The sequence below is a fragment of the Rhinolophus sinicus genome, chromosome 2 (assembly GCF_057876585.1).
Source record: "Rhinolophus sinicus isolate RSI-liver-muscle chromosome 2, RSI-T2T, whole genome shotgun sequence".
Classification (NCBI taxonomy): domain Eukaryota; kingdom Metazoa; phylum Chordata; class Mammalia; order Chiroptera; family Rhinolophidae; genus Rhinolophus; species Rhinolophus sinicus.
In genome coordinates this window covers 155,965,450-155,993,273 of record NC_142502.1, presented here as the reverse complement: position 1 = coordinate 155,993,273, position 27,824 = coordinate 155,965,450, and the positions used below count along the sequence as shown (strand labels likewise).

The 27,824-nt window shown below is 36.3% G+C and overlaps 1 protein-coding gene across 34 annotated transcripts in view; it reads right to left on the bottom strand.

Annotated features, from left to right (window-relative positions):
- The window catches only part of NRXN1 (neurexin 1), a 1,058,790-nt gene that overhangs the window by 86,772 nt on the left and 944,194 nt on the right, over window positions 1-27,824 (bottom strand). For 2 of the 34 annotated variants that reach the window (XM_074331981.2, XM_074331982.2), the window contains exon 1: window positions 1,075-1,128. The exons of the other annotated variants lie outside the window; for them this stretch is intronic. In XM_074331981.2, the coding sequence (XP_074188082.1) occupies window positions 1,075-1,113 (39 nt within the window). In that variant the 5' untranslated portion in view covers window positions 1,114-1,128. Of the gene's footprint in view, window positions 1-1,074; window positions 1,129-27,824 lie in introns of those variants that run through there. 34 annotated transcript variants of the gene reach the window in all.

The window sequence follows — 27,824 nt, the reverse complement described above, 5'->3', positions numbered from 1 at the left end:
AACCTTCTGACCCCTGGCCCGCTGCCGTTTCCTCTGCAACATCTATGTCCATGCTGAACTACTTTTTTGCTTACACAGATCTCGGAATCATCAAACCAGTTCCTCAAAAGAAGTGAATTTTCGTGAAGAACAGAGAAGTCTTCAGATTTTTTATTTAAAGTCATTATCAGGCTAGGATTGAGTTCAAATTCTCCAATATTCTAATGCAATCATATGAGGACTACAGCCATGGTAACGCAGAGCCTCAAAGCATGACAAATGACTTGTTTGAAATTAGTTTCTCAAAGGGAACACTCCACCTTGATTTTAAGAAATTTCAGAGCAGATATAAGCTGTCCTCAGTGGCTTTCATATGAGTTCCTTCACAGACTTGTTCCTTTAGAAAAGCAAAAACGCTTTCAGGAATTTTATGCCTTCATGGAGAAAATTGCTATTGTGTACACTTAGCATATTTACTAAGGTTTGTCATTACTTTTGGTAATTAAAATCATGCAAAGAGAGAAACATATCCAATTCAAGAACATTACACAATACAGTAACACAAACATAATGGTCACCTGACAATTATTAAAATACACCAAATTCTTCTTTACAGTAGAAAAATTCACCAGAGTAGCTGCTGAACAAGATCATTGGAGTGCTTTCCATTTAAATATGTTTTTCTGCATAGAAAATTATAATTACATTTGCATAACTACTATAATCAATCTAGAATTATGGCTCAAATTTTTATCCTCCAAATCACTATTCTTTCTAAAACATCAGGAGATCTGAGACATAATTTGGGTTTGTGTACCATTATTTTAATTTGTAATGGGATTAAATATATTTTTGTACCTTCTTTACACGAACCAGGCACTCTAAGGACAACTATATTGTGCAATTTATTTACTTCCATCTTGAAAAATAGGCTTTAATTTACCAAATCTATTTTGTCCAAAAAACCAAACAAACACACGAGAAAAAAATATCACTCAAAATCATAAAAGGAGAACACCAAATGATATTTAGATGAAAAAGGCTTCCAGTGAGAAGATAACTATTCATCTCTACATTTAGGTGCCCTGTACTTACTGAGATTAGCTGGGATGGCCGAGCTAATTTCTGTCCCATCTTGGAAATACGGGCTACTAAAAAAAAGAGATTTCTTTTGAATGTTCCTCTTTACTCCTGATGAATTCAACGGGCTTCTTTGGGACCTGATATTACAGCCGTATCTATTTTAAAAATCCAAGTCAGATCTGATGAAAATAATAAGCAGACCTAAAAATATTAATCTGCAACCAGCCTTCTAGAGTCATGGACCAGTAGCATATCTCTATGATAATTTCTTGCTCGCTCCTTCTTCTGATCAAACTGCTCATAATGTAACGCTCCCAAAGACCCAATCTATGTGCTTCTTGTCTCAGGAGGGCAGAGACTGTGATGCTGCAGCCAGCCAGGGCAGGAGGTATTCTAAAATCCAGTTTGCCTCTGATCCTGCTACACAGTGTATTTGGTTACCAGGCTCAGCTTCTCAAGGGAATGACATCTCCAAGGGCAAGGCCAGTCCCACATAAATTCTCAATAGCACAGACAATATATATTTCCCCAAAGGCACACTATGAAGTCACTACAGAAAGAGGCCTTTAAAACATTTCCCTAGCATGGAATTTCAAAATCATTTCCAAGTGAAAAGATATTAAACCTAACTTAATATTTTCAAACTTTTCTATTCTAGAAGGTTAGGAGCTTTGCTAAATATTGCACAAGGAACTGTTTTAATGAGCCATTAATTTAGATTGGAGGAATAAACGTGTTCCATGAGTCACAGTAAGGGTCACATGGATACCCAAAAGATTATGTATTGACTTTAGGACAGAAATTGAAAAAAGCTAAGGATGGGGAAAAAAAAAAAAAAAAAGCTAAGGACAAACATTAAATCAGTAGTGGAATTATACTATTACTTAACTGTGTACTCAAGCATTTGCTTAGAAGCACAGATAATGCCTACCTTGAAATAAAGGAGCCCAGCAGCTCACTAAACTTGTATCTACATAATTATAAAACTAAGTTCTTGTCGCATTACTTAGACGCTAGCCAAATTGCCAGCCCTAGAAAGTATGGAGAGCTCTAGGTGTGGGCTCATCCCGTGTTTCCCCGAAAATGGGACTGGGTCTTGTATTAAGCTTTGCTCCAAAAGGCACATTAGGACTTATATTCAGGGGATGTCATCCTGAAAAATCATGCTAGGGCTTATTTTCCAGTTAGGTCTTATTTTCGGGGAAACACGGTCCTTATTTGGAAAGTATGTGAATCCAAAATAATGACAGTTTCATGATTCCTTTCCCTTAAATAGGGAAACAGTGTAAGGTGCAGGCAAAGAACCATAGAAAATTGGAGGTGGGTGGATATTAAGTATATCCTAATTTTATTTATTTTTTCTATTCTAATCGTATGTAAATTAAAATTCAGGCTCAAAGAATGACTTTTTTAGTCATGATTAATAGCTAACCAAGGCATTGCTAGGTCTACAATTAAATCACTTCCCATTACATGACACAAAATTTGAAGAAGTGAGCTCACAGTAGATATTAGGCATATACATAATAGTCCAGGGTCAATATGGCAAAAGAACTACAGAATATTTGCATTTTTCTATTTCTAAACGTATTTTGGCATTCTTCTTCTAGCTTAATATGGCTGGAAAAAAAAAAAAAAACTCTAATAGTCAATGAACAACCTAGAATATTTCATATTTAAACTACAGTCCTTTCTCCTGAAAAACAGACCATCCATGTCCCAATTAAAATGGATATGAATTACTAGAAGAGGAAAAGCAAAAAAGAAGTAGGCATGAACTATTTTTCAAGGCTATGCCTGAAATATCATTATTACATTTTATAACTCGATTACATATTCATATATCCTTTTTAATCTGATATTTTGAGTTGAGAGTATGGATTAGCATATTTATGAAACAAATATATTTGCCTCTCTGTTTTTAAGACAAATAAGTTACAATCTATACAAAATATCAGTCATATTGCCAACTCTTCACCAATTTGGTCATCATGTATATGTTCAAGCTATTTCTGACTTCCATTTTTCTTTAAAAACAAAAAAGAGTTTGAGGACTAGATACATGAGTTTAAAAATGTTTACCATTATATATCCTCCCACTTCTAGTCATCCTACAGACTTTAACGTTAGGCTGATAATTCTTCACCAGGGAAATAGTCTTTGTCCTGGATGTTTTACATTGAGTTCCATATTGCTCATGCCATAATCGTGTATCCAAAGATTCATTCATTTATTCACTCATTGAACAAGCGACACTCCTAGGCACAAGTTCTATGTCATGGCTGGGTATATAGTTACCAATAAGACAGGTAGTTGACCTCTTAGAATTTACATTCTAATGAAAAGTCTCATACCTTTTATCAATGTCCCTATTATCAAGTCTTCGAAGTAGTTTTGATTTGAATATTGCTTTGTATTGTTAACCCATGGAATGGAATGGGTGGCACTCCTGACAGCATCTCGCCTGTGGGGATCCTCGGTGCTGAGACGGGCTCCTTTCTCACTGTGGTGTGTGCTGTGAGTGTAAAGCCTATCAGCTCTCTCTCTGGCCTGGGTTCCTGGCACAGAGCTCTGACAACCCTTGTTATTTCCTAGGTGATAAGAACCCTAAGCACATCTTTTGTTCTAATAGTTGGTCTTCGGCCCTTGTTCCCTACCCAGAGCTCTTACTCTCTTGGATGTTCCTGGGTTATAGCCATGTCTTTTGTTCTAATGAGGTGACACTTGTTGGGCTACTAGATGGAAGCTGGTCACCAGAAAGACCAAACCATGATTAGAAGCTTGGAATTTTCAGCCCCATTCTCCAGAGAGGGGAGAGGGGCTAGAAATGGAGTTAATGATCAATCGTGCCTATGTGATGATGTCTCCAAAAGTACCAGGTCTGAGAGCTTCCAGGTTGGTGAACCGGAAGGATGACATACTCCAACTCCACTGGGGACAGAAGTGTCTGTGTTCAGGACCCTCCCAGACCTCACTTATGTATCTCTTCATCTGGCTGTGTATCTGTATCCTTTACCATATCCTTTAATAAACCAGAAAACATAAGTATTTCTCTGAGTTCTATGAACTGCTCTAGCAAATAATGGAATCTAAGGGGGAGGAGGTCATGGGGAACCTTCAAGTCGTATGCAAGTTGGACAGAAGTTGTGGGTAACCTGGGAACCTGCAACTTGTGTTTGGCATCTGAAATGGGGGAGCAGTCTTCCGGGGCTGAGTCCTTAACTTGTAGGATATGATGCTATCTCCAGGTGAATAGGGTCAGACTTGAGTTAAATTATAGAATAGTCAGTAGGTGTAGCAGACTTGTTTGGTGTTGGGAAAAATACACAGGAGGGAGGCTGTGGTTTTCTACACAGGTCAATGTCTCCCTAGTCGAAAACTACTGATTTATTCTTAGCAAAACAAGCTAGAAGTTAAATTTCATTACTTTTTTTCTATTAACCATCTTCATAGATGAGGCACACGAATGTTAAATAACTGTCCCACTGTCACATGGTTAATAAGCGATAAAGCCTGTCTGTGAACTCCAGCGACTTGATTCTAAGGCCTGGAATCTTAACACTAGTGTCTATCACTTTCCCATAATCTTTCTTTAGGCAAGAATATAGCATAAAGCCATATTTTAAAAAAATAAACAAATAAAACAACATAACAGTCCTCATTCTACCTGAAATATTTTTTTAAAAAATGGTTAGACTTCTTTATTTTAGATAATGAGGTTATAGCTGATGTAGCCAAGATTCCTGTCGCTGGTTTTGTAATTTATCCAGTGCCTGACTTCCCAGTCTAATGCTGTTTCAGTGATATGTTCTACATGATGCAGAGATTTTGTTGTAACTGACCTTAAATTGACATCAGGACAGTATTATCTGTGCCCTTCTCTTTATTTCTTCCAGATTTTTGCTGTGTAGGGAGAATAAAAGGCCCCGGCTTTTCCACATCTATTTTATAAAATGCAATTATTAGAGCATACCTTGTACCTTCCAAGTGTCCCCAAATTGTACATGCTTAACTGTCCTGGCAAGACGGGCCACTCTACCTGCATACCTTCTGGTCAGAGCTGCTCCATTTTCCTTGAATGATGCGTGGAGAGTGGGGACAGAGAAAGACAAATACTATGTGATCTACATGTAGAATCTAAAGAACAAAATAAACAACAACAGTAAACACAGACACAAACTCATAGATACAGGGAACAAACTGATGGTTGCCAACTGGAAGAGAGGTGTGGGGACTGCTTGAAAAAGTTGAAGGGATTAAGAAGTACAAATGGGTAGTTACGAAATAGTTGTGGGGATGCAAAGTACAGCATAGGGAATATAGTTAATGATATTGTAATAACCACATATAGTGATAGGTACAGGGTACTAGACTAAGTGGGGGGATCACTTCATAAATTGCATAGCTGTCTAACCACTATGCTGTATACCTGAAATTAATATAAAATAATATTGAATGTCAACTGTATTGAAAAATACACACCAAAAAAAAAAAAAAAAAAAGGATGTTAGGAGGGAAAAAGGATCTGCCCTTTTTTTCATGTGGAAGTTTTACAATCATATAGTGAGAACTCCTCTGAACCCATCTGACTGTAGGCGGGCAGCAGACTGTGGTGGGAGTAAGGAGAAAAAAAATGGGAATAACTTAGAGATGATAATAAATGGTCAAAAGGCTCCCCTCTGCTAAGAAGGGATTGCTGCTAAAGGAAAAAGCCCTGGAGTAGGTAGGAGAGTGCCTGAGCTGTGTGTGCAGCCTGTTCTCCCATCTGTGTCATGTTCCTTTTTACAAAGGACCTTTCATGCATCAATAATAATAAAAAAGCAATTGGCAGAATTCATTTATTATTTTAAATCATTAAAAATCATAGAAAAGGCAGCAAGCAGGTGAGATAAACAAAAACAAAATCATTGATTGATATGGCCCAATGCACACTGATTGCCCAAAATGTGTTTTTCATTATCCCAGAAAACTCTACCTTTGAAACATCAGACTTAAGACACTGCTTTCTCATCTGTAAAATGGAGTAACACGATCTCCTTGCAGAATTTTGTAAGACTCAGACTGAACTCTTTCCAAGAGTATTTGGCATAATACAGCACTCAGTAAATACACTGTGGCTAATGGATGCCTGAAGTTTTCAAGTGAAAATGTAATTGTGCACTGAGGTTTCATTCCCTTTCTCTAAATGGAGTTTTACTGAGCATGGACAAAAGTGAGGATCATTTTTATTTTAAGAAGACCCGTGGCCTAAAAGGAAAGTGAAGACTAATGCCATTCAAAGGACCGAAGCAACCAGGTAGATAAAGCTCAGAAAGTTAGGGTACCTATAACAGGAAACAAGAGGAAACGTATGAGCCTTAGGGAAAGTCCAAGGGTTTCTACATTACTCAAAGAAGTCCAAGTGCCTTTTCCTATCCACTTAGGGGCTTTTCTTTGAGTTTCAGTCAACTAATCTTGAAGTGACAGACATAGGGTGACTGGCTTACGTTTTATTGCCAGTGATAGGAGTGGAGCAGGGTGGAGAGCTGGGTCTATATAGAGACACTAAATCAAAGACAGTGTATCCCCAGACACAGAAGCAAAGTTTAATCCTTCCAAGCCACTGACGAAAGAAGTGAGAAGGCCGGCACTTTCCTCCCCACGTTCCTTTAAGGCTTAGCAATTGGTGGAGTAATAATGTTGATCACAAAAAAAGACTGGAGCTGATAAATGAGACTGACAGAACCAAGCCAACCTTCCACTTTCTAGACCATTCCATTCATGTTTTTCTCCAGCTTTGGAGATAGAGGATGTGTCTCAGCTTAGAGTTTTAGGCATAATACCAGAAATTGTCAATTGATCGGCATTGTATGCAGTCCAATTGTGTACACTTTTGGGTTTCTGGTACAATAATCCTTCCCTGCCGTGTGTAAACACTTTCGGCCCCTCTGGATGATTGATGTGATATGAATGGGAGCCTGATTATTATTTATGTTTTAAATTGTGTCAACTCTATGCCCTCCGCCACAACAGACACTTCTTTCAAATATACAGTAACAGCCCCCCAGTGATGCATTGTCAAATATTTTTGAAATGAAAAAGCAAAATTAACCACAAACTGCCCCTTTGTCTCAATGAAAACAGCACTGCAACACTACCAGGGAAAATGAACGTTAAATAATAAAAGCTACAACAAAATGAAAACCTAAAAAAATTGGAATGAGCCCTGGGTTTGGAAGAAGTATGCTTTTGTAAATCCCAACAATAGTAATTTTGCTTTGCTTTTCAATTAAAGTGTAATATTGAAGGAACAAACCGTCACCCAAAGTATCCTCAATAGCTCAATGAATTTTGCTTTACTTAATAAAAAGTAAAGTTTTGGGTAGAGCTGTTTTCCTGCATAAAGATTTTATTAGCAAAGACATAGGATATGTTCTTTTTCTTTTTACATTATCCAAACCCAGATATTCTCCAATGACTCATCAATACATAGAGCTTTAAGGTTGGAAAGCATATATTTAAATACATAGTGGAAAACAAGTAACAAATGATGGATTCTAGGGTTTTTTGTTTGTTTGTTTTTTTGTGGGTGAAATTCTGCACCATCAAAGATTCTCTAAAAGTAGTGAGTTTACTCCTTAGACCATTGAGTTTCCCGTAGGGCCAGGTCACATTAATTCTTTCCAGAACACTGTTTAATTAGTGTGACTCTTAGATTCTGTATCAGGATACTATGATATTTTAAGACAGGAAAATGTCAATTTAAATGTGATAGATAATTGACTCTCTATAGTTCAGTACACTTTTAAGATTGCAACTTTGATGCTTTCTCTGGCAATAGGAATGATCAACCCCCCTGTGGATTGAAAAACTTAATGCACTTACTTCCCTAAACGTTTTGAGCCTGCGAGAATCTAGGACAATAAAATAACATTTCCTCATTAATATACTAGTCACATCCTCATTCTCATAAAGTGCCTTTGGCATATAAGGTTGGACTTTTTCCAGATGATCTTTTATGGGGCTAGTTTATTTTTCTTTGTCTTGACATTAATGAGCTATGTATGTATTCAGGGAAATAGAAGATTTCAGTGCCTGTCGAATTACCTTTCAAATGACCAAAGCTTGATTTTCTCCTCCTCAAAGAGCAAGCAATGATCTCTGGTAACATGGGGGGAAACTGGAATATGCAGTGAAAGGGATGATGAAAACAAATATAAGGCACCACTGGATGCATTCCAAGTATGACTTCATGACAAAATGCTATGACTTCAGCATTTCATTACTAGCTATATCTTAATCTTTTGCATTATTGTCATAAGTTTTGCCTTTTTTTTTTTTTTTTTTTTTTTTTTGCTTCTGAGTCTTTACATCTTTTGGGGAAAAGAAGATAAATATATACGTATAATTTTCTATAGCTGTAGGATATTTTATCCTAGAATTCAGAGATTGATGATTTGATATGAAAAGTATTTTTTAATGGATCAAGGCTGCTGGTTATTTACAAACACTTTGGAAGAACAATTTATTTCTTAAGCAATCCAGGTATATTATCTTCTACCACATCTTATTTTACCACAATAGACTAAAGTTGAACATTCACCAACATTTAATTTCCCATTTATGGCTAATGGACTGAATGCGTTAGCAAGGCAATATAACAAGAGGAATGGGCACAAGAAACACTCTTATGTTGAATTCAGCATCCTGAGTCTCAGTGGGAGTGAAGAGAAAAATATATCCGGAAAGGAGTGAGTTGGCAGGGTTGAGGACATAGGAATGATATTACTGGAAAATACTTACTAAGTAAATACAGATGAGGGAATAAGCACAAGGTCAGGCAGCAAGCAAACTGAACTTTGTGTTTCCTAATCACTCCCTCTGCTTTGCAAATCCTTCCAAAACATTACCTCATTTCTGCTTTCATCATCCCCAGTGTATAGGGTTCGATTACTCATTCTATCCCTTTGCACAACGGAGAGATTTACCTTTATTTGGCCCTAGTTGTCCTTATTGTCATTCTCAGTTTAGCACTTATTATTTTGGTTTCAGCGTGGTCTTGCTAACAACTTTGAAAACTATCTGAGGACTGGGATATACCTTTTCTATCTTTCTTTTGTATCCTTCCTTGAATCCTTAATCCTTAACACATCGGTCTTGAGTGATTATAACAAGGTAGTTTCACAGCATGTGGTACATTATTGAAGGCCAAGTTTATAATTTTAAGCATATGTGTATATATGTTTGTTAAATACACTGCCAAACGGGTAATCCCCATTTCTCACTCAAAAGTCAAGTGGCCGTGGCAGCAAATTACTTATAATTTTGGTTAATGAACAAAAGAAAAACAATGTGTCATGGGTATTTTATAATGAAAAAATGGGCATCATTCCGTATTAGAAACATTTATAAATCCAGGTTTGTCTTTTTCTTAACTGGTTTTATTGTTTATTGTTATATTCATTCTAATTAAACTGCTTTATATCATAATGCTAATGTGATTTCTGCAGTTTCGTTTTTTAACCTTAAAATTCATAACTATATATTGGAAGTGCACTCATGAAACATTCTTGATATGAAAATGCAAATGTTTCTAAACATAATTTATTCATCTGTAAACACTGCCTACCTGGACATTTTTCCCAGCAAGGCTTATTCTTAGAGCACTAACCTTTTGTAGGTTAATACTCTACAGAATTAAACATAATTCATATATGAGCCAATGGTGGAAATTTATACGTAATCATATTATTTAATTGACAATTCCATATACATTTAAAACAATCAGAATGCCCTACTGCAATTCTCAGCAGTAGATCTATCAGATTTTAACAGATTCAGGATGAACCAGTAATGGATGGGAGAAGAATATTTAATGTCTGCTTAAGCATACCAATTTTTAAAAGAAAAAAAAATAAAAGCTGAATTTTTAAAACCTATTTATGTTATATTTTATGTAGGTATATATAATGTAAATATTCTATACATGTACATATTTAATTACAATAGAAAGGTCATTAAATCCCTACTTAAATCCTGCCTGCCTGCCTCATTCCTTCCTCTTTCTACATGAATAACTATAAATAACACTTCTCAGTTTTTCCAGAAGGAAAAAATAAAGCATTCAACCTGATTTCAGGAAAGCATTTTTCTTATGCTAAGTCCATTAAATCAGTGATTGTAATATATATTAAATTATTTTTTCAATAATGAGGTAGGAGGTTAAAGTGCACAATAGATAATTTAAGCCTTGTCTTAACTATTAACAGATACTGACGTCAACGCTTACCTGACAGCTCTATCAATGTTTTGCAAAAGACTGAATGCCAATGAGTGCTTTAAGAAGTGGGGAGAGGGCAGCTGGATGGCTCAGTTGGTTAGAGCGTGAGCTCTGAACAATAAGGTTGCTGGTTTGATTCCCACATGGGCCAGTGAGCTGTTCCCTCCACCATTAGATTGAAGACAACGAACTGACGCTGAGCTTCCAGAGGAGTGGCTGGATGGCTAATTGGTTAGAGCGTGAGCTCTCAACAACAAATTTGCCAGTTCAATTCCCTCATGGGATGGTGGGCTGTGCCCCCTGCAACTAAAGATTGAAAATGGCAACTGGACATGGAGCTGAGCTGCGCCCTCCACAACTAGATTGAAGAACAACGACATGGAGCTGATTGGCCCCTGGAGAAACACACCGTTCCCCCATATTCCTCAATTTAAAAAAAAGAGGGGGAGAGAAAATACATCCATCTACTAAGGTTTAAACACTGCACAAATATTGCTAATATGAGATCTCTACTGGAGTTCTTAGCACAGGTTATTTTTGTCTAGTTTAAGGACCAAGGTGACTTTGGAATATCCCTTCACTAAGAGGTCTATGGAGCTCTGTCTATGAAACTTTCCTCTGTTGTATGTGTAGGATGTAGGTAAGCTGTTGGTACAGCAGGATGGGAGGGCATTTTGGTTGGAAACATGCACAGACACAAGTGACAAAATCAAGTGTAAGTAAAAACAGGCCGCCTGTAAGCATATAGGCAATTTGTTTAGATAGAAGAGAATCTTTTCTTTATATCTCATATAGAATATATCTAGTAGTTACTATATGTTTCCAGTTTAGAAATAATGAAGAAAGTAAATTTTCCAGAAACAAATTATTAGAGACTCAAACGTTAGCCTTTGTTTACCTAAAAGAGCCAAGGATATTAGTTAAAATCAAGAGAATCTTTCAGTGCTATCTTCCTAGGCTTTTGAATTCCTAAAATGTGCTCAATAATCAAAACATTTTGAAAGACTTTTAAAAATATACTATGCAATTATCTTTAAATCAATTATTGATAAATCAATTATTACAGAATCTTCTACTTTCTTTATCACCCTGCATAAAGGATAATTCAAATACCATGGCTACAAAACAAATGTTGGCATTGGCAGGTAATTTTAAAAAAAATAAAAGTAATGTTTCTTATTATTCTAATCCTTCATACTGACTCTTAGAAAAATGAAAACAAGTGGTATCTTTGTGCTTTCTGATTAAAAAAGCATATTAATTCTTGCACTTACTGATTTGATACATAGAATTATACTAGATTTTCTATACAATTAACTCCCTAACACAAGAATCTTGTCTTCTCCAACATAACATAAATAAAATATATTAATCATTTAGAAAAACAGCACTGATTCAAAGTTCTTGTGACACAAATCTGGAATTTAATAGCATCACTGCCATACATTTACAGATGAGAGAAGAGATGTGTGGTTCCTTCCCTAAAACTTTGGAATATAATCAAGATAATATAATTTCAAATTATTTCTTTCTTGATTTATTTTGAAGAGGTGTTATATTTAGCTGTGCCCTACATTTTCATTGTACTGGTTTTCTAAAATCTGCGATAAATAGTTGCTGAAATGTCAAGAAAGGAAAACATTCGATTTTCATTTAGTGACCTGTACATTTATTGGTTGTCAGAATCTCTTATGTTATTGGTAGAAATAAAGTTTCTATGACAACCTTCGTTAATGCTGGGGTTCAGTCTCTACCTATAGTCCCAATTCTTGTTGAAACCAGTAGTAATCCATCATTCTGCTGTGTCTCAGGTGACTGTGCCCTTCCCGCCTCACTGATAGCCAAGGAAGGAATAAGGATACATTGAGAATAGTGATTTGCAGCAGGTGTTAGGGCTGGCTTGATATGTGTATACATGCATGTCAGACTCCATGCTATACTAGAACCCACAAGATAACACATAAATCACTGCCAAGACTTTCTCTTGTCCTTTTTTGAAGTCATGCTACTTTACATGGCTTAGTAAGTCTGAGTGCTGCTTTCTTCTAAATGAGATTTTTGATTATGAATTATTGTATCTCAAAGTCTTTTCACCTTCGTAACATATTTTTCCATGCCATTTCAAAGCATGTGTTACACGTAATAAGCATTGATGAGATTACTGTTGTCCTGGCACTAAATCCAACTGAAAATGAACCCAAGTACACGAAAGGGGCTGGTGTCAATTTTCTTCTTCTTCTTTTTTTTTTTTTTTCCTGTGAAAACTCAGCATGTTTTCTCCTGTAAATGTGTTCAACTTGGTGACCAATGACAGGTTTGCAGTGAAAATCTGGGACTGGTTTTATACTTACTTATACAATAAGTATACTTACTTTATACAATAAAAGGTTAATGTAAGGGCTTCGTGAATGTTTAACCAGCGTCACACTCAAAAATGAGAATGGCAAAGGTAAAATAATGGATTAGCCTTTTAAAAAGCAGTTCAGTGGGGTAACTGCTATAGCACCATTCGGTGAGGGCCAAATTTGTTTATCTGAGTGTCTTTCCTTGGATCTTATTTAAGAAAATGTAAATATTTAAGTATCAGAATCATGATGGAACGGATGGGGTAGACAACTACATTGCATGCCATATGGTGAGTCTCAAATGTAATTTTTAGAAAAGTAAAGTTGCCTTCTACTACACAATTTTTAACATGATAAAGTAGGTTATGTATGCCATGTAGGTCATATATGCCAAATATTAAAGATAATATTAACGGTATTTGACATTTATGCTAAACACTTTACACTGGCTATTTCATATAATCCTTTTAGCACTCCAGGAATTAAGTGCTATTATTCTCATTTCACAATTGCAGCTGGGTCTCTACTTATATCTCTATTTGTTGCTAAAATGTAGCAGTAATTCATCATTCTGTTGTCTTCCAAGGGGCTTGTGTCCTCCCTTCTTCACTGATAGGGAAGAAACAAGGATACAATGAGGATAGTGATTTGTAGTGGGTGCTGAGGCTTACTTGATATATGTACATATGCATGTGAGAGGGGTTTAAATAATGTGCCTTATATTGCACAGCAGATCAGATAAGGAACTGAGACTATGAGCTCAAGTCTAATCATGTCTTAGGCCTTGAGTACTCAGCTATAATACCTATAAACACAAGACACAGAGTGCTGTCTTGAGTGTTTTTCTAAAATATCTTACATCTAGAAGTATCCTAAGGTTAAACTCCAGAGAAATAAAAGACATGCCCTTGGTTTTATGCCTCATTTTCCCTGAATACATCTCTTAACACCTTTTATTTCTGAGACAATTAAAATATGTGTTTATAGTATAGAATAGTAATACTACAGTTTCCTTTAAAGTGGGGAAGATAAAGCCTGTTACCAATTATAGCTATGGCATAGAATCAAACTGAGCGCAGATAACCAGGTTCTAGTCCCGTTTTTGCAACTAGGTTTGTCACCATGGTAAGTTATTTAATTGTTTAGGTTACTCAACTATGAAATGAGGAGTCTAGACTCTCTGATAAATGAGATTCACAATAGTTTTAAGATAATGTGATACTCAATAATATTGACTCAGTCTATACGTTTTCAAACATTGCACTAGATACTATGAAGAGATCCACAATAGATGAAAATATATCAGTTAAGTTTTGAAGACATTTATAATTTGGCTACTTGGGGGTGATGAGTAGGATAGGGAGTGAAGGAGGAGCAAAAAAAAAATAAAAAATTGTTCTTTTCCAAAGAATTTTACTGACCCACTAACACCTAGTTCTACAATAGACATCTACAAGCTGTAACCTACCATCATCTTATAACCTGTCCCAAGAGGTGATTTGGGAACAATGTGTGGGGAGCAGTAGTGAACATGAGTACCTAGAGAAATAAGGATTTAAGGTAAGAAGACTGGTTGGCACAGACACGGAATTGGGGATGAAGAGTCAGAGGGGTTGAAATGGAGTGGAGTTTATATTTAGGTGCTTGGAGAAATTACATATACAATATCATATGAAATGAGGTGACCATAGGCAATGGAAGTCATGAGATTCAGAAAACTAGCTGAAGTCAATGCAGTCAGGATAGGAAGAGTGGGGGAGGAGCACAGTACGCGAACACAGGAAAACATGGCAAGGTCAAGTAGGAGGGAGATTTGAAAATGCTTAAAGATGTCTGTACTTTTTAACACTTTGCTGAAAATATTAGCTTCTCAAGCACGTACAAGTGACAAGAACATTACATGCATCATCGTTTATACTTTTCATAATCACCTTGCAAACTAGGTGATAGTTTTCACATGTTATGGATGCTTAAGCAGGTTAAACAGCTCAGTAAAGGTCAACAACTAATAAGTGGGTAAGCTAGGAAAAAGAATACAGGTGTATATATGTCTGCTCTACAGCTAACACCATGTTGACACTCAGTTTCTTAACAAATTTTGCAAATATGCAAAGGGGTAACTTTAGTTAGTGTATCTCAACTTCAGGTTAACCCCAACTGTGGACATTTTGTAACAACTTGTTAGAAATTGGGACTGGCTTTTTCTCATTGGTTCCATGGCAGTTATCCATCTCTTTTATTTCCATTATCCAGGCATATGACTTGCAGACGTGCCATATGGAGTACATAAAATACTTCCTTAGAAAATGGATTAGCCAAGCAGTGGGAATTACTGATTACCATTTATTAATGCAATAACCTTATCTCTCCACCGTCCCAAGTCCACTGTCTGCATATACAAGAATAGAAAGAGCCCACTCAATTTGACCTTCAATACCTACTACATTTTTGAGGCACATGCTATTTGAAACACCAAAATTTTTGTGTTTAAAACAGAGACTTTTTCTTTAACAAATTTGGCCCTGAAATGTCCTCCAATTTTAATGTCAGGAGGTTTACTACAGTGGTCTAGAGAGCCTAGTTCATCATGAAAATGTGCTCTACTTTTCAACACTAAGTGAATATCTCTTCCCTGCATATTACTCAAAATGGCCATTTCCTTCCCATGGTTATGCTTTATTATTCATGTCATCAGATTCGGCAATGTGAGATTTATTTAGGGGGAACATTTCATCAATTACAAAACATAAAGCATGCTTCTGTCTCTCAAAGGGTTTAGTGACACTTTAAATAAGTTCTGACTTGTTGGGGGAATTACAAAGAACACACTTCTCCTGAAAACCATTAAAATTGCACACTTGGAATACAAAATTGGATGGCTGAAGTTTAGCAAGGGACACACTCCTTCTCCTTGTGACTCATTAAATATGTTATTATTTTAACCCAGGGAAGTGGATTCTTTCAGTTCCTTTTAAGATTATGGCCCTGGGTCTATATCACCCAGATGATGGAGCATGAAAATCAATGGCTTGAGAAAAACTTATATAAAGTAGCTGATTCCAGATTGATGTGCTACCCATTTGCCTAGACATTCCCTCTCCCATTTTTGCCTCACTTAAATCTATTGTTCTCACAGCATCCAAAGTAGTTTTACATTATAAATCTGATCTCAGCATTCCTCTACTTTTTCCTTTCATTGACTCTCCCTATTCTAGAAATAAAGCCTGAGACCCTATCCCTGTCCTGTGGGGCTCAGTGTATTTTAATGCCTGTCTCCTAAATAACACTTTTGCTCAAACTACACTTCCCAGAATATTTACCCATATGCCCAACTCTCAGAATTTTACCTTACATTAATGCTTATCACAAACCCACCTACTCCATTAGGTTTTCTCTGATTGCTCAAGTAGTAAGTAAGATCTCCTTTCTACTATGTTGTAATGGTTTACTGTAGGCTAAGACTGTTTTCCAGATCTTTGTGTTTATACTCTTAGTACTTTGCACACTGTCTTGGGAGTAATAAGTACTGAGACCAGTGAATGAAAAAGTAAGGGAGGCTATGGAGAAAAAAACCTGTGGGCAAATATAGAAGTCTCTCTCTCTCTCTATCCATCTATCTCTCTATCTCTATCTCTCTATCTCTATCTCTATCTCTCTTGCTCTCTGTCTCTAATTCTCTTACTTCTGCCCTTGGCCATGATCATATAAAATGTTTACCACTTGTTCAGAGGGAGTTTCTTTAGAATAAACCATTCAAATGTTTCTCCTTAAAACTCTTTTGTGGAAATACTGATGGAGCTTTTACAATTACCTGTAAATACAGGTAATTGTGTGCTTTTTTCCTCTTTAAAGACTGGTTATTACCCAATCTTCCCAGCTACCTAACATGGAGACATTAAGCATTTTAAAATAGCAGACCCAGATTCTAAAATAATAATATCTTTTTTTATTCTCCAGATTTCAAACTGTCTTTCAATGGCCTTGTGAATAGACAAACATAATCTCATTCCCTATAGTAAGAAAATCAATAACAGTGTGCCCTACTGAATGTTACATAGGTTGTCGGTATCAGAGTCAAAACAAAAGATTCTCACTCCTTGGACATGCTCCAACCATCTTAATAGGCAACCCCACAAAGCACCACCTGGGCCTTACCATCTGTACACTGCCAAGGCCATGGCGTGCAACAAATGAGCCACCAAATATAATGATCTGATGTCAGGCCACCGGGTAGTTTTCAGAAGTATCTTACCCTTATTCCTTTATTAGATAATAAATAAGGAAATGTGTTTCCCTGAATTTTAGGAACCATTCTAGCAAATTATTGAACTCAAGAAGGGGGTTGTGGGAACCCTGATTTATAGCCAGTAGGTCTGAAGTACAGTTGACCATCTGGGACTTCTAATTGACGTCTGAAGTGGGGACCATCTTGTGGGACTGCCCTCTTAATTTGTGGGATCTGATGCTAACTCTAGGAAGATATGTCAGAACTGAATTGAATTGTGGGACATATAACTGGTGTAAGAGAATTAGTCAATGTGGGGAAAACTCATACATTTGGTGGCCAGAAATTTTGAGAGTATAGTAGTGAGTAGATGAGAAAAGCAGTTTTTCCCTTGAAAGCCCTAACTCCAGTGTGACTAGGGTTGGAGATAAGGTCTTTAGGAGATAATTAAGGTTACAAGAGGTTATAAATCTAATCCCGTAAGACTGCTGACCTTATAAGAAGAGGAAGACACCTCTTTCTCTGTCTCTCTCTCAGTTCTCTGTTTCTCCATGTGCATGTAGCCAGGAAAGGCAATATGAGCACACAGTGAGAAGATGAACCCCTACAAGTCAAACAAAGAGGATTCAGGATGAAGCCTACCTTGCTGGCACCTTGATCTTGGACTTCCTAGCCTCCAGACCTGTGAGAAATAAATTTCTGTGGTTTAAGCCACCTAGTCTTTGGTATTTTGTTTCGGCAGCCTGAGTGACTAGGACAGTAGTAGAATACATTGGGCTCTGCACTTATGGCAGAGTTCAAGTACAGGCTCCACCATTTATTCGCTGTGTGACTTCAGGAAATTTCTTAGCCTTAAGAAGTCCCAGAGGCTTCGGGATGGAACTTAGAAGAATATCTCCCTCAAAATATTATTTTGAAGTGTATGTAGGGAAACACATATAAAGTACTTGACACCATGCCATGAATGCTCCAACACACTCATGCAACCCAGTGTTTAACAAGTCTGGGTAACTGCGTGTCAAGTGACACAAGGAAGACTGCAGGTGTTTGGAGGAGAAAGAACTCCCTTTGTTTAGAAATTAAAAGAATGATCAAGATACTCTCAATGTTCCTCTCAGTTTGCATATACTTTTACACAGGTTTCTCCCTGACTACAGGCCCCAACTTCCCTTTTCTTAGAGCATTTACTTTAGAACACCCATAATCACAAATTCTTTTTCTGCCCCTTTTGAAATGTCTACGAATCTCCTTAAAAACCTCTTGTGGGTTTTCTACAGAATGTCTTTCTCAACTACCTGGGAGCCATCTTTTGAAATGTAATTATCAGGAACATTAGCATCCCTATGTTCACGTTTTTGTGGGAAGATAGGAGCCTATTTTAGGTGAATATCCTGTTCCAAATTGTAAAACAACCTCCTGTCAAGAAGAAACAGAAAGGTTTACCTTCCCTTTGAGTAAAGCCAATTAACAAACACAAGTGGCCTATGATTTCCTACCTTTGTTCTTAAAACCTGTACAGCTCTTTGTTTCAGTGGAGTTGAAGTCAGTCTCTCTCCCATACTGCAACAGTCTTGAATAAAATCTTACTGTTAAACCTTGGCATGATGTTTTTTACTTTGACAGTAAACGTTCATATACAACTTGAGATATGACATAAAGTGTAGTTTACATGGGTTTGGCAGTTTATACAGCTTAGAATAAAAAGTTGCATACATTTTATTAGTTAGCAGTAGCTAGTTATGGCATGTCTCAACACTTTACTAAGGATTATCACTGAGAATTTTTATGGAGTATTTTAATGCTTAGAGAGCACAGACAAAGAGTCTTTTGAGATTTTAAATCCCCAAACCTTGCACTAACATTAGACACTCTATGGCACTGAGGTCTTATATATGCTTCTAGGAAAATAATCACACAGTTAATTTTTCCACATTGGGTGGTGGGAAGGAAGACACAGGAGTTCCTGGCTTACAATTTTAAAATACTACCTACAGTGAAATGATTTTGTAAAGAACTCTTTAGGTATAACAGTTCACAGGTATAACACATATACCAATGTGTAAAGCATATCTTTTCTACTAAGCAAATGTAACATTATATAAATCCAACACCCAAATGATTCATAGGCAGTTATTAACATGCATCTCTATGACTACAGTGGGAAGTTTCATGAATCTGTAAGGAAACCAGCATGCTTAGATGGAATCTTCTGCTTCCACTCAGATTAGGCTATTACACTATTAATCTTGATATATTTTTGAAGAATTTAACATATTTTTAATCAAGCACCATCCTCTACAAAAGGAATCCAAAGGGATATTCCAAATGACTATTTTTCTAAATTACCCTGTTCATTACTACTGGAAAGTTTTTCTTTAATTTTTTTCTTCCCCGTATCCATCTTAATTATAATTCCCAATTTATCAGTATTTCCTTAGCCAGATTGAATTATTATTCTTTAGCATAAATACAGTCACTTAGGCACCCATAAAATACATAATTTAGAAATCTTTTAACTCAGTGAGGATGTAAAGAATGAACAAATACCATTTTGCCAATTCTCCAGTTGTCAGAGACTCATCGCTTGCTCCTTCATGCACCTAATTGTGTACTTAGAAAATAACAATGCACAAGGAAGAGCAACGCAATTTGTCTCACCCAAATGCATCATATAAAATGACCAAGTGCTGTTAAGTGCTAAATAGGTGTCTCAAAAGATTCTCCATGTCTGACTCATTTTAGGGTTGTTTGGAAGTTCAATCCTTTTAGTGAGAAGTACTGAAAGATAAATCTAGTTCCCAGCCCTTAATTCACCACTTACAGATGAGGCATTCTAATTGGAGAACACGTCTCCTTGGTATTGAAAGCTCCTAATGAAGTCTCTAGCCTTCCTTGGAAACATACAAATTCTAATAAAATGAAAGACACAATTGCCCACAACCCAATTCTAAAAAGAGTGACTATATCATCCTTTGGCCTGTGCTAAAAATAATTCAATATAGGGCTTAAAAAAGAGATAATATCTACAATTCAATTTGAAAATTCCTTTTGGGGAATAATAAAAATGACAAATACACTATTCGTTGTGACAAGCCAGGCATTATTAGAAAGATCATTATTTCTAAATATGCTGAAAGCCTCATCATATGTGGCAGGAAGGAAAAACACCTTTTTTTTTTTTTCATTTGTAACACATATTTTCTTGCCCATTCCCCACATATATTAGAATAATTAAAATTTTATTTGGCTCCCCTGGTGGATGGGAAATTTGACCAGAAACTTTCTCTATTGTGATACTACTAGAATTATCTATTAGGTGGCTGTACTTAAGGTTGATTGGAGACAAGAAGACCAGTTGGGAGATCACCTTGTCAATGTCCAAAGTAGAGAAATAGTGTGATGGTCAGAGGATTGAAAAGAAAATTTAATTTTAGAGATTTTACAAAGAGAGAATGGCTAGGTCATTTAGGTTGAATTTGTAGATTCTTGTAATATACACTAAGTTTCCAATTTGAGAATTTAAGTCTGCCTCAAGCTTAAAGTGTGTTATGGACTAATTGTCTCCACTCAAAATTCGTATATTTAAACCCCAATATGGCTGTACTTGGAAATAGAGCCTTTAAGAGGTAAGTAAAGTTAAATGAGGTCATAAGGTGGAACCTTATAAGACTGCTGGCCTTATAAGAAAAGGAGGGAGCAATTTCTCCCTCTCATCACATACATGCATCTAGGAAAGGCCATGTGAAGACAGTGAGAAGGCAACCATGTACAAAACAAGAAAAGAGCTCTCACCAGAAATCAAATCAACCAACACCATGATTTTGAACTTTCCAGACTCCAGGATCACGAGAAAATAAATTTCTGTTATTTAAGCCATTAAGCCTGCAGTATTTTGTTATAGCAGCTAGAGCAGACTACTACAGAGTGGAATCACAAATTCTTCCTGAATTTTGTGATAATCATTATTACAGAAAGGCTGAGTTCTTTCCTAAATGACATATGTTTGCCTCATGTAAAGACAATTATTCCTAGAGTAATGCCGAATTTTAGTAGATGTAATTTTAAAGTCACTTCAGACTTTCCTAACTGGCTTCCATGGATCAAGTTCAGATCTCTAAAACACTCACATGGCATGCAAACTGTTCTGGACACATACAGTTTCCTCGGGGAGACAGTTTGTGTTTTTATTCATGTTAACAAGAGAGTATTGCCCCCAAAATGAACACAGGGTGGCACAGACACTGTGTGGAGCAACCAGGGAGGTTCTATGAAGTCATGGTTGAGACACTCACAATTGGAAATAAGTGATTCAATAAAAATATCATCTAATAATTGGGTATTTTAAATGAACATTTGATGGTAACTAAGCCTGTCAATGAAGATCTTTCATGTGTTTTTTTTAATGAAATCACTACCTAGTTTCCTTAAAAATTCTTCTTTAGAGCATTTACCATTATCTAACAGATAATTTAAATTGCGTATGCATTTTCTTTATATTTTTCTCAGCTCAGTAAAATTTAAGCACCATAAAGACAAGGTTTTTAATGCATCGTGTCCACTGCGGTTTCCACACTGCCTAGAACAGTGCTCTTTCTATATTAGGTGTTTCACAAATATTGACTTCGTAAATAAATGAAATAATGCCAACATTTAAATGTGGTTTGGCGTATTGCTCACACCCATATAGATCTGTACCCTAACTATTTTTTATTCCATTTATTTTTCTAATGATGTAGTTTCTGTGCTGATTTACCTGAATAATGCTATTATAAAGTCCACTTGGATAATTTATGTATACTCTAATAAATGAGTAGATTTTAGCAGAGGTGATTGGTGTGCATTAGAATGTAATTCAAAACTTGAATTTGGTATTTTAACATTGAGAATAAAAGCTTGGTTCTATTTGTCTCATACTAAAGTCATATGCCTTTCTTATATTTCATTCTTCCATTTTATCACACAACAGTGAGGATATGTGATGCTGAAACGAGAACATTATATTGACTGCACATCTCAGGAAGAAATGAAAGCCAATATAACTTGGTTATTTGCAATAAGAGAGGCTATGCATGGGGAAATTAAATAAAAAATTCATATAATTTCTGAAACACATCTTTTTGAGATTTTCTTGGTACCTGCATTTGAATATCGGTGTTCTGCTGTTCTAGGAGTTCATACCACTTGAATCAAGATCTCATATTGTTTTAGTCAGTTCAGGCTGCTGTAACAAAGTACCACAGACTGAGCGGCTTATACACAACAGAAATTTATTCTCACAGTTCTGGAGTCCAGGATTCCGAGATCAGAGTGCCAGCATGGTTGAGTTCTGGTGCGAGCTCTCTTCTGGACTGCAGGCTGCGGACTTCTCATTGTATCCTCACATGGTGGAAAGCAGACCAAGGAAGCAGCTCTCTTGTGACTCTTGAATGGGCATTCATGTATTCCTGGGGGTTCCACCCTCATGACCTCATCTAATCCTAATTATCTTCCAAAGGCCCGGACCTCTAAATACCATCACTTTGGGGGTAGGCTTTTAACATAATGAGTTTTGGTGGAATATAAACATTCAGTCCATACACATATTTTTCTAACTTCCTGGATTTTAATTCCCACACAGGATTTTACAATCTCTACACACTTACTGGAAGAGGAGTGTTCATTTTCATTCTTAAAATTATTTTAGATTGAGGAAAAACAAAACAAGACACCTGTTAACTTCTGCAGGATGCTTAAGCAGATTTTATAGGAATGGCAATGTGAATTAAAAGTCTGGAGATAGATTGCAATGCAAATGATAGTCTCATCCTCAGAGTGGAAAAACAATGACCTTCTTTGAAGTGTTGACATCTCGTTAGCCTATGGATTGAATGAGAAAACTTACTAATGAAGGAAAATTATGACAACCGCAAGAAATAGTCTAAGAGGAAGAAAGAAACGTAAAATATGAAAGTGAGGAGAATGTATAGGTTTGTGGATTTATGTATAAAGGAGACACAGAAACAGTGCCTATGACAACCTGATTAAACCAAGATCATGATATATATATAGATATATATAATATATATACATATATGTGTATACATACACATATGTGTATATATATACATATATATGTATGTGTGTATACATATATACACACACACATACCAGGGTGCCAAAAAATGTACACATTTTAAGATATGTTATCTATGTATTACTTTTTGAAATTGAATTGAATTACGGTAGCAATAACGTCAAAAGATGGCATTAATCAAACAAATGCTAGTGTCATTCATTGTATTACAATTTTAATACAGTTTTTTCCTTTCTTAAAATGTGTATACTTTTTTTTGGCATCCTCTGTATGTATGTACACACACACACACACACACACACACACACACACACTATATCTCAAAAGAGATTCATGCACTTTGTAATAGATTTATCTTTGAATAACGTGATCTTTGACCATCAAAATTTGATAATGAATACCTCTAGGGAGGAAAGGGGAGAAAGCTAACTATAGAACTTGCTGTCCATGGAACAAAAACAAATTAGATGTTGCGATACTGCATGCACCCCAGCAGGTATGGATAACACAATCTTTATTTAGGAGATTGTCTTCAGAGGAGAGTGGGTAGAATGAATATAGCTACAAGTACCATTGTTAACCCAAATTTTTCAGATTTTGATAAATCTGAATACACATTTGTCTTCATTTGACTTTCCAGCTATTAAAAATGCATGTCACAACATGATTTTATCATTTGCTAGACCGGAGCATAAATATTAATACAGTCCCCACTCCTTAAGTTGTGATCAATTATAAACATGGCCACAATTCTTGCAATTCCTCTCTTTGAATCTGGGCTGACATTGTGACTTGCTTTATAAATGCAGCAGAAGCAATGTTAGGGAAGCTGTACCTGGGCCTGAAGAGGTGTTGCACAGTTACACTCTCAAAACTGGTGACATTCTATGTTACTTATGATGGAGGATGAGACACATGTGGAGCACAGATGAGCTGTCTCACTTGAGACACGCTAGATGAGTCAGTCCCTAGCTTGACAGCTGATTGTTGTCAACATATGAACTAGACCAGCTGAGATCAGCCACACCCTCCCCAGATCACAAAAACCACCCAGGTGAACCCAGGGCAAAATGTAGAACCACAGAATCCTGAGCTAAATAAATGATTACTGTTGTAAGTGACTAAGTTTTGGGGTAGTTTGCAATATAGAAAAAACTAATTGATACGCAAAGTAGGCCTGGAACTTAAAAAATTATTTTAATAAAACTTCAATAGAATATCTTTAGGTAGGGATGAACAGTTAACTTTGAAATGATAAAAAACAGGTAATGATAACTACACAACGCTATGAAATGTCATATATGGTTAGGGTTACATGTAAAATGTTTTTCTTTTTTGCTTTTTATTTGTCTTAGTCTTTGAGTTCCTTTTTAGCAAAGTAAGCGGTACTATTGCTTTAATTACTTTGGAATTAATGTACACGTGTTTTTGAAGTCAAACTAAAAAAAAAAAAGCTGGAATGTTAGAATACAGCTAATAACAAAAACCCCCCCTCTCCTTCCAACATTAACTAGTATCTCCCCAATACTTGTATTTCTGTGCCTCACTCTCTGGAACAAAGTGAAATGGGATACCAGAATAAAACTATACCTGGCTTTTCATTTTGGCTTTTCTCCACTGATGAATAGAAGGTTATGAAATCAGAACTATAAGGCCATTTCCTTCTAAGATTTCATTAAAGATAAGATATTAGAGAGATTGAAGGCTATTTTGCTGGCTCACCACATCATCTACTTCCAACCATCAGAAATGAATGACAATAAAATAATGCAAAAGAACTCAGGCCTTATCAACCACAGAGTCATTTAGAATTTTTGTGATTGTTCTTTGAATCCAAATGATTATTACTAAAATTGACCAGACTAGGAAGATTAAAAGATTCTTTGGGATTGTGGAAGTGCAATACATACTGAAAAGCAAGTAGAGACTGCTTCAGCATGTTAAGCTAATGGACCAAAGACTAGGAAGCTCAGAATTCAGAAATGGTTAAGAACAATATACTGGTTTCTTTATATTTCAGAATCTGTTAAAAGTTAAAAACAAGATTAATTGTGGGCAGAGACAAGATTTATCTGTCATTTGAATGTGAAAAGAAGTTACTTGAAATGCAAAAGGCATTCTTTTCAACACAGTGACTAAAGTGAGTACCAAACCATCGAAATTTCTCCAGTCACAGTGGTGATCCTAATGTCCTGTTCAAATTGGGAGAGAATATAGAGGTTTTATGTCTCTCCCTCCTGAGGCCCCACAAAAATAAAAGCTAGAAGAATAAGAGTGGGCTGTAAATCCTTAACAGTGAAGAGGAAAAGTATGCAGTCAGCAAAATCAATAAATGCCCAAAGAAACATTTCTAATGAAAGACTAGAGTGGATGAAAGAGGGTTAATGAGTGAAATAAGCAAGCAAGCAAGCAAACAAACAAACAAACAAAAAGGGTGTGGGGTGGACACAGATTGGAATATGATTCAGGGGATAAAGAGTCATCTGGAGTCCATCTGGAGAAGATCTGGAAGGAGATTAGCAGAAAATATACATAAAAGTCATACCAGTTGGCATTCTCCTACTCTATAACATTGTTAGGGTCTCTAAAATGGTCCCCAGAAATCCCAGCTCCTGGCATTTATGCTCTTGTGTAATTTCCTCTCCTTGGGTGTGAGCTAGACTAACAGCAGCCATGATGGAACGTCACTTGAATGATTAGGTTATAAACAAATCGATGACTTCCATCCTAAGTATGCTCCCCCCTTATCCTTACTGCCTCCCATCTGTCTCTCAGATCACTTGTCCTGGGGAGAGCCATCTGCCAGCATCCATGAGGCAGCCCTGTGCCCACCTGTTAGAAAACAAGGTCTGACAAAAGCCATTTACGTGAACTTGAAAGTGGATCCCCAGTCTCCAGTCAAACCTTCAAAAGGGACTGCAGACTTGGTCAACAGCTAGACTCCAGCTTCACATGAGACCATGAACCAAAGTCATCCAGCTAAGAATCACCTAGGTTCACCTAACCCATACAAACTGTGAGAGAATAAATACATGTTATTTTAAGTTGCTAACTTGGGGAATAATTTGTTATACAGCGATAGGTAATATTAATATAAATACCTAAAATCCAGAACATAATTGCTTTTTATTTTACCCCACAGCAAAAACAAACTACCAAACAAAAATCCACATAGTTCTCTTAAAAGCAAAGAAGTTGTCCAAAGAAAGATAAGACTCTTCCTGTGGATGTTTTCTTCATTCCAGCATTAGAATGTTGGCTTCATGTCTGCTACAGTAAAAAAAAAAAAAAAGAATGTTTGCTGCTGTACACACTCTGACCACTCTCAACCTGAATAAAATCTCCTGTGACACTGTTGAACAACCAGTACATACTGGTGCTCAAGGACAGAAAGCACGGATAGGAGATATATGAAGGGAAAAAGGAAGCTTTGACAGAATTGACAGTATAATTGAGAATTCAAAGTGATGCTACAATAAATAAAGGCAAGGGAAACAATGCAAGAAAAACAGAGGTTGAAGAACTGATGGAAAAATGAAACTATGGAAGCGTCATTCAAATATGACGAAAAGTAAAATACCTTGTTTGTAAGCAATTGATAGGATGGAAGGGAATCCATTTAATCTTGACCTGGGAAAATTCCCCTTTGAGCACTCCTGATATTATAATATTAAAATCGGACCCACAAGAAAAAGAAAAAAAGTAAAACATAAGCTTAACACATAACTAAGGCTGGCATTGGACAATATTTACTAAGTAATGGTAATCTAAACACCCTTTATTGCTTTTTCACTTTAGACACTTCATAGTTTAAAAAATGGGAGATTCGGTTATAGATGTCTGGCAGAATGTTAAAGTTAACATGCCTAGAAATCTAATGAGATGGTAAGAGGTGAAAAAATGGAATCTAGAGAAACTGGTAGGGGTACCATATCTTCATCTTACTAATGCGGACACTCAAGAGAAATTGTAAATTAAAAGAATGAGAAACAGATGTAAATATACTATTTAAAGCAACAAAAATAACTACAGTAGTCCCCCTGCGGTTTCACTTTCCATGGTTTCAATTACTTGTGGTCAACCAGGGCCTGGAAATATTAAATGGAAAATTCTAGAAATAAAGATTTCATAAGTTTTAAATTGCAAATAATTCTGAGTAGTGTGATAAAACCATGCACCATTCTGCTCCATCCTGCCCGGGATGTGGATCACACCAGTGTATCCAAGCTGCACTGTGTAAGCTACCCGCCCAGTAGTCGCTTAGTAGTTTTCTCGGTTATTAGATCTACTGTCACAGTATCAGAGTACTTGTGTTCAAGTAACCCTTATTTTACTTAATAATGGCCTCAGAGCCATAATTTTTATTACAGTATGTTATTAAAATTGCCCTACCTTGTTATTAGTTACTGTTGTTAATCTCTTACTCATAAATTATAAAGCCTAATTTATAAATTACACTTTATCATCAGTATATTTGTATAGGAAAAAAATATAGTATATATAGGGTTTGGTACTATCTTTGGTTTCAGGCATCCACCGGGTTTTTTGGAAACTATCTCCACAGATAAGGGGAAACTAATATACTAAATGTATATGTGTGTATCTTTATCTCTGTATGTGTGTGTGTGTGTGTGTGCGCGTATATATATTATTAGAAATATATATTAGTAATATACATATTTAAAATATATATATATATATTTAAATGTTGCTTGAGCAACATTGACCAAAGTGTCCACTTGTATGCACTTTTTTGGCACCCCTGGTATATATACGTGTGTATGTGTGTGTCTGTGGCACACACACACACACACACACACACACACACACAAACTCAGAGGAGAGGAGGAGAAGAAGAAC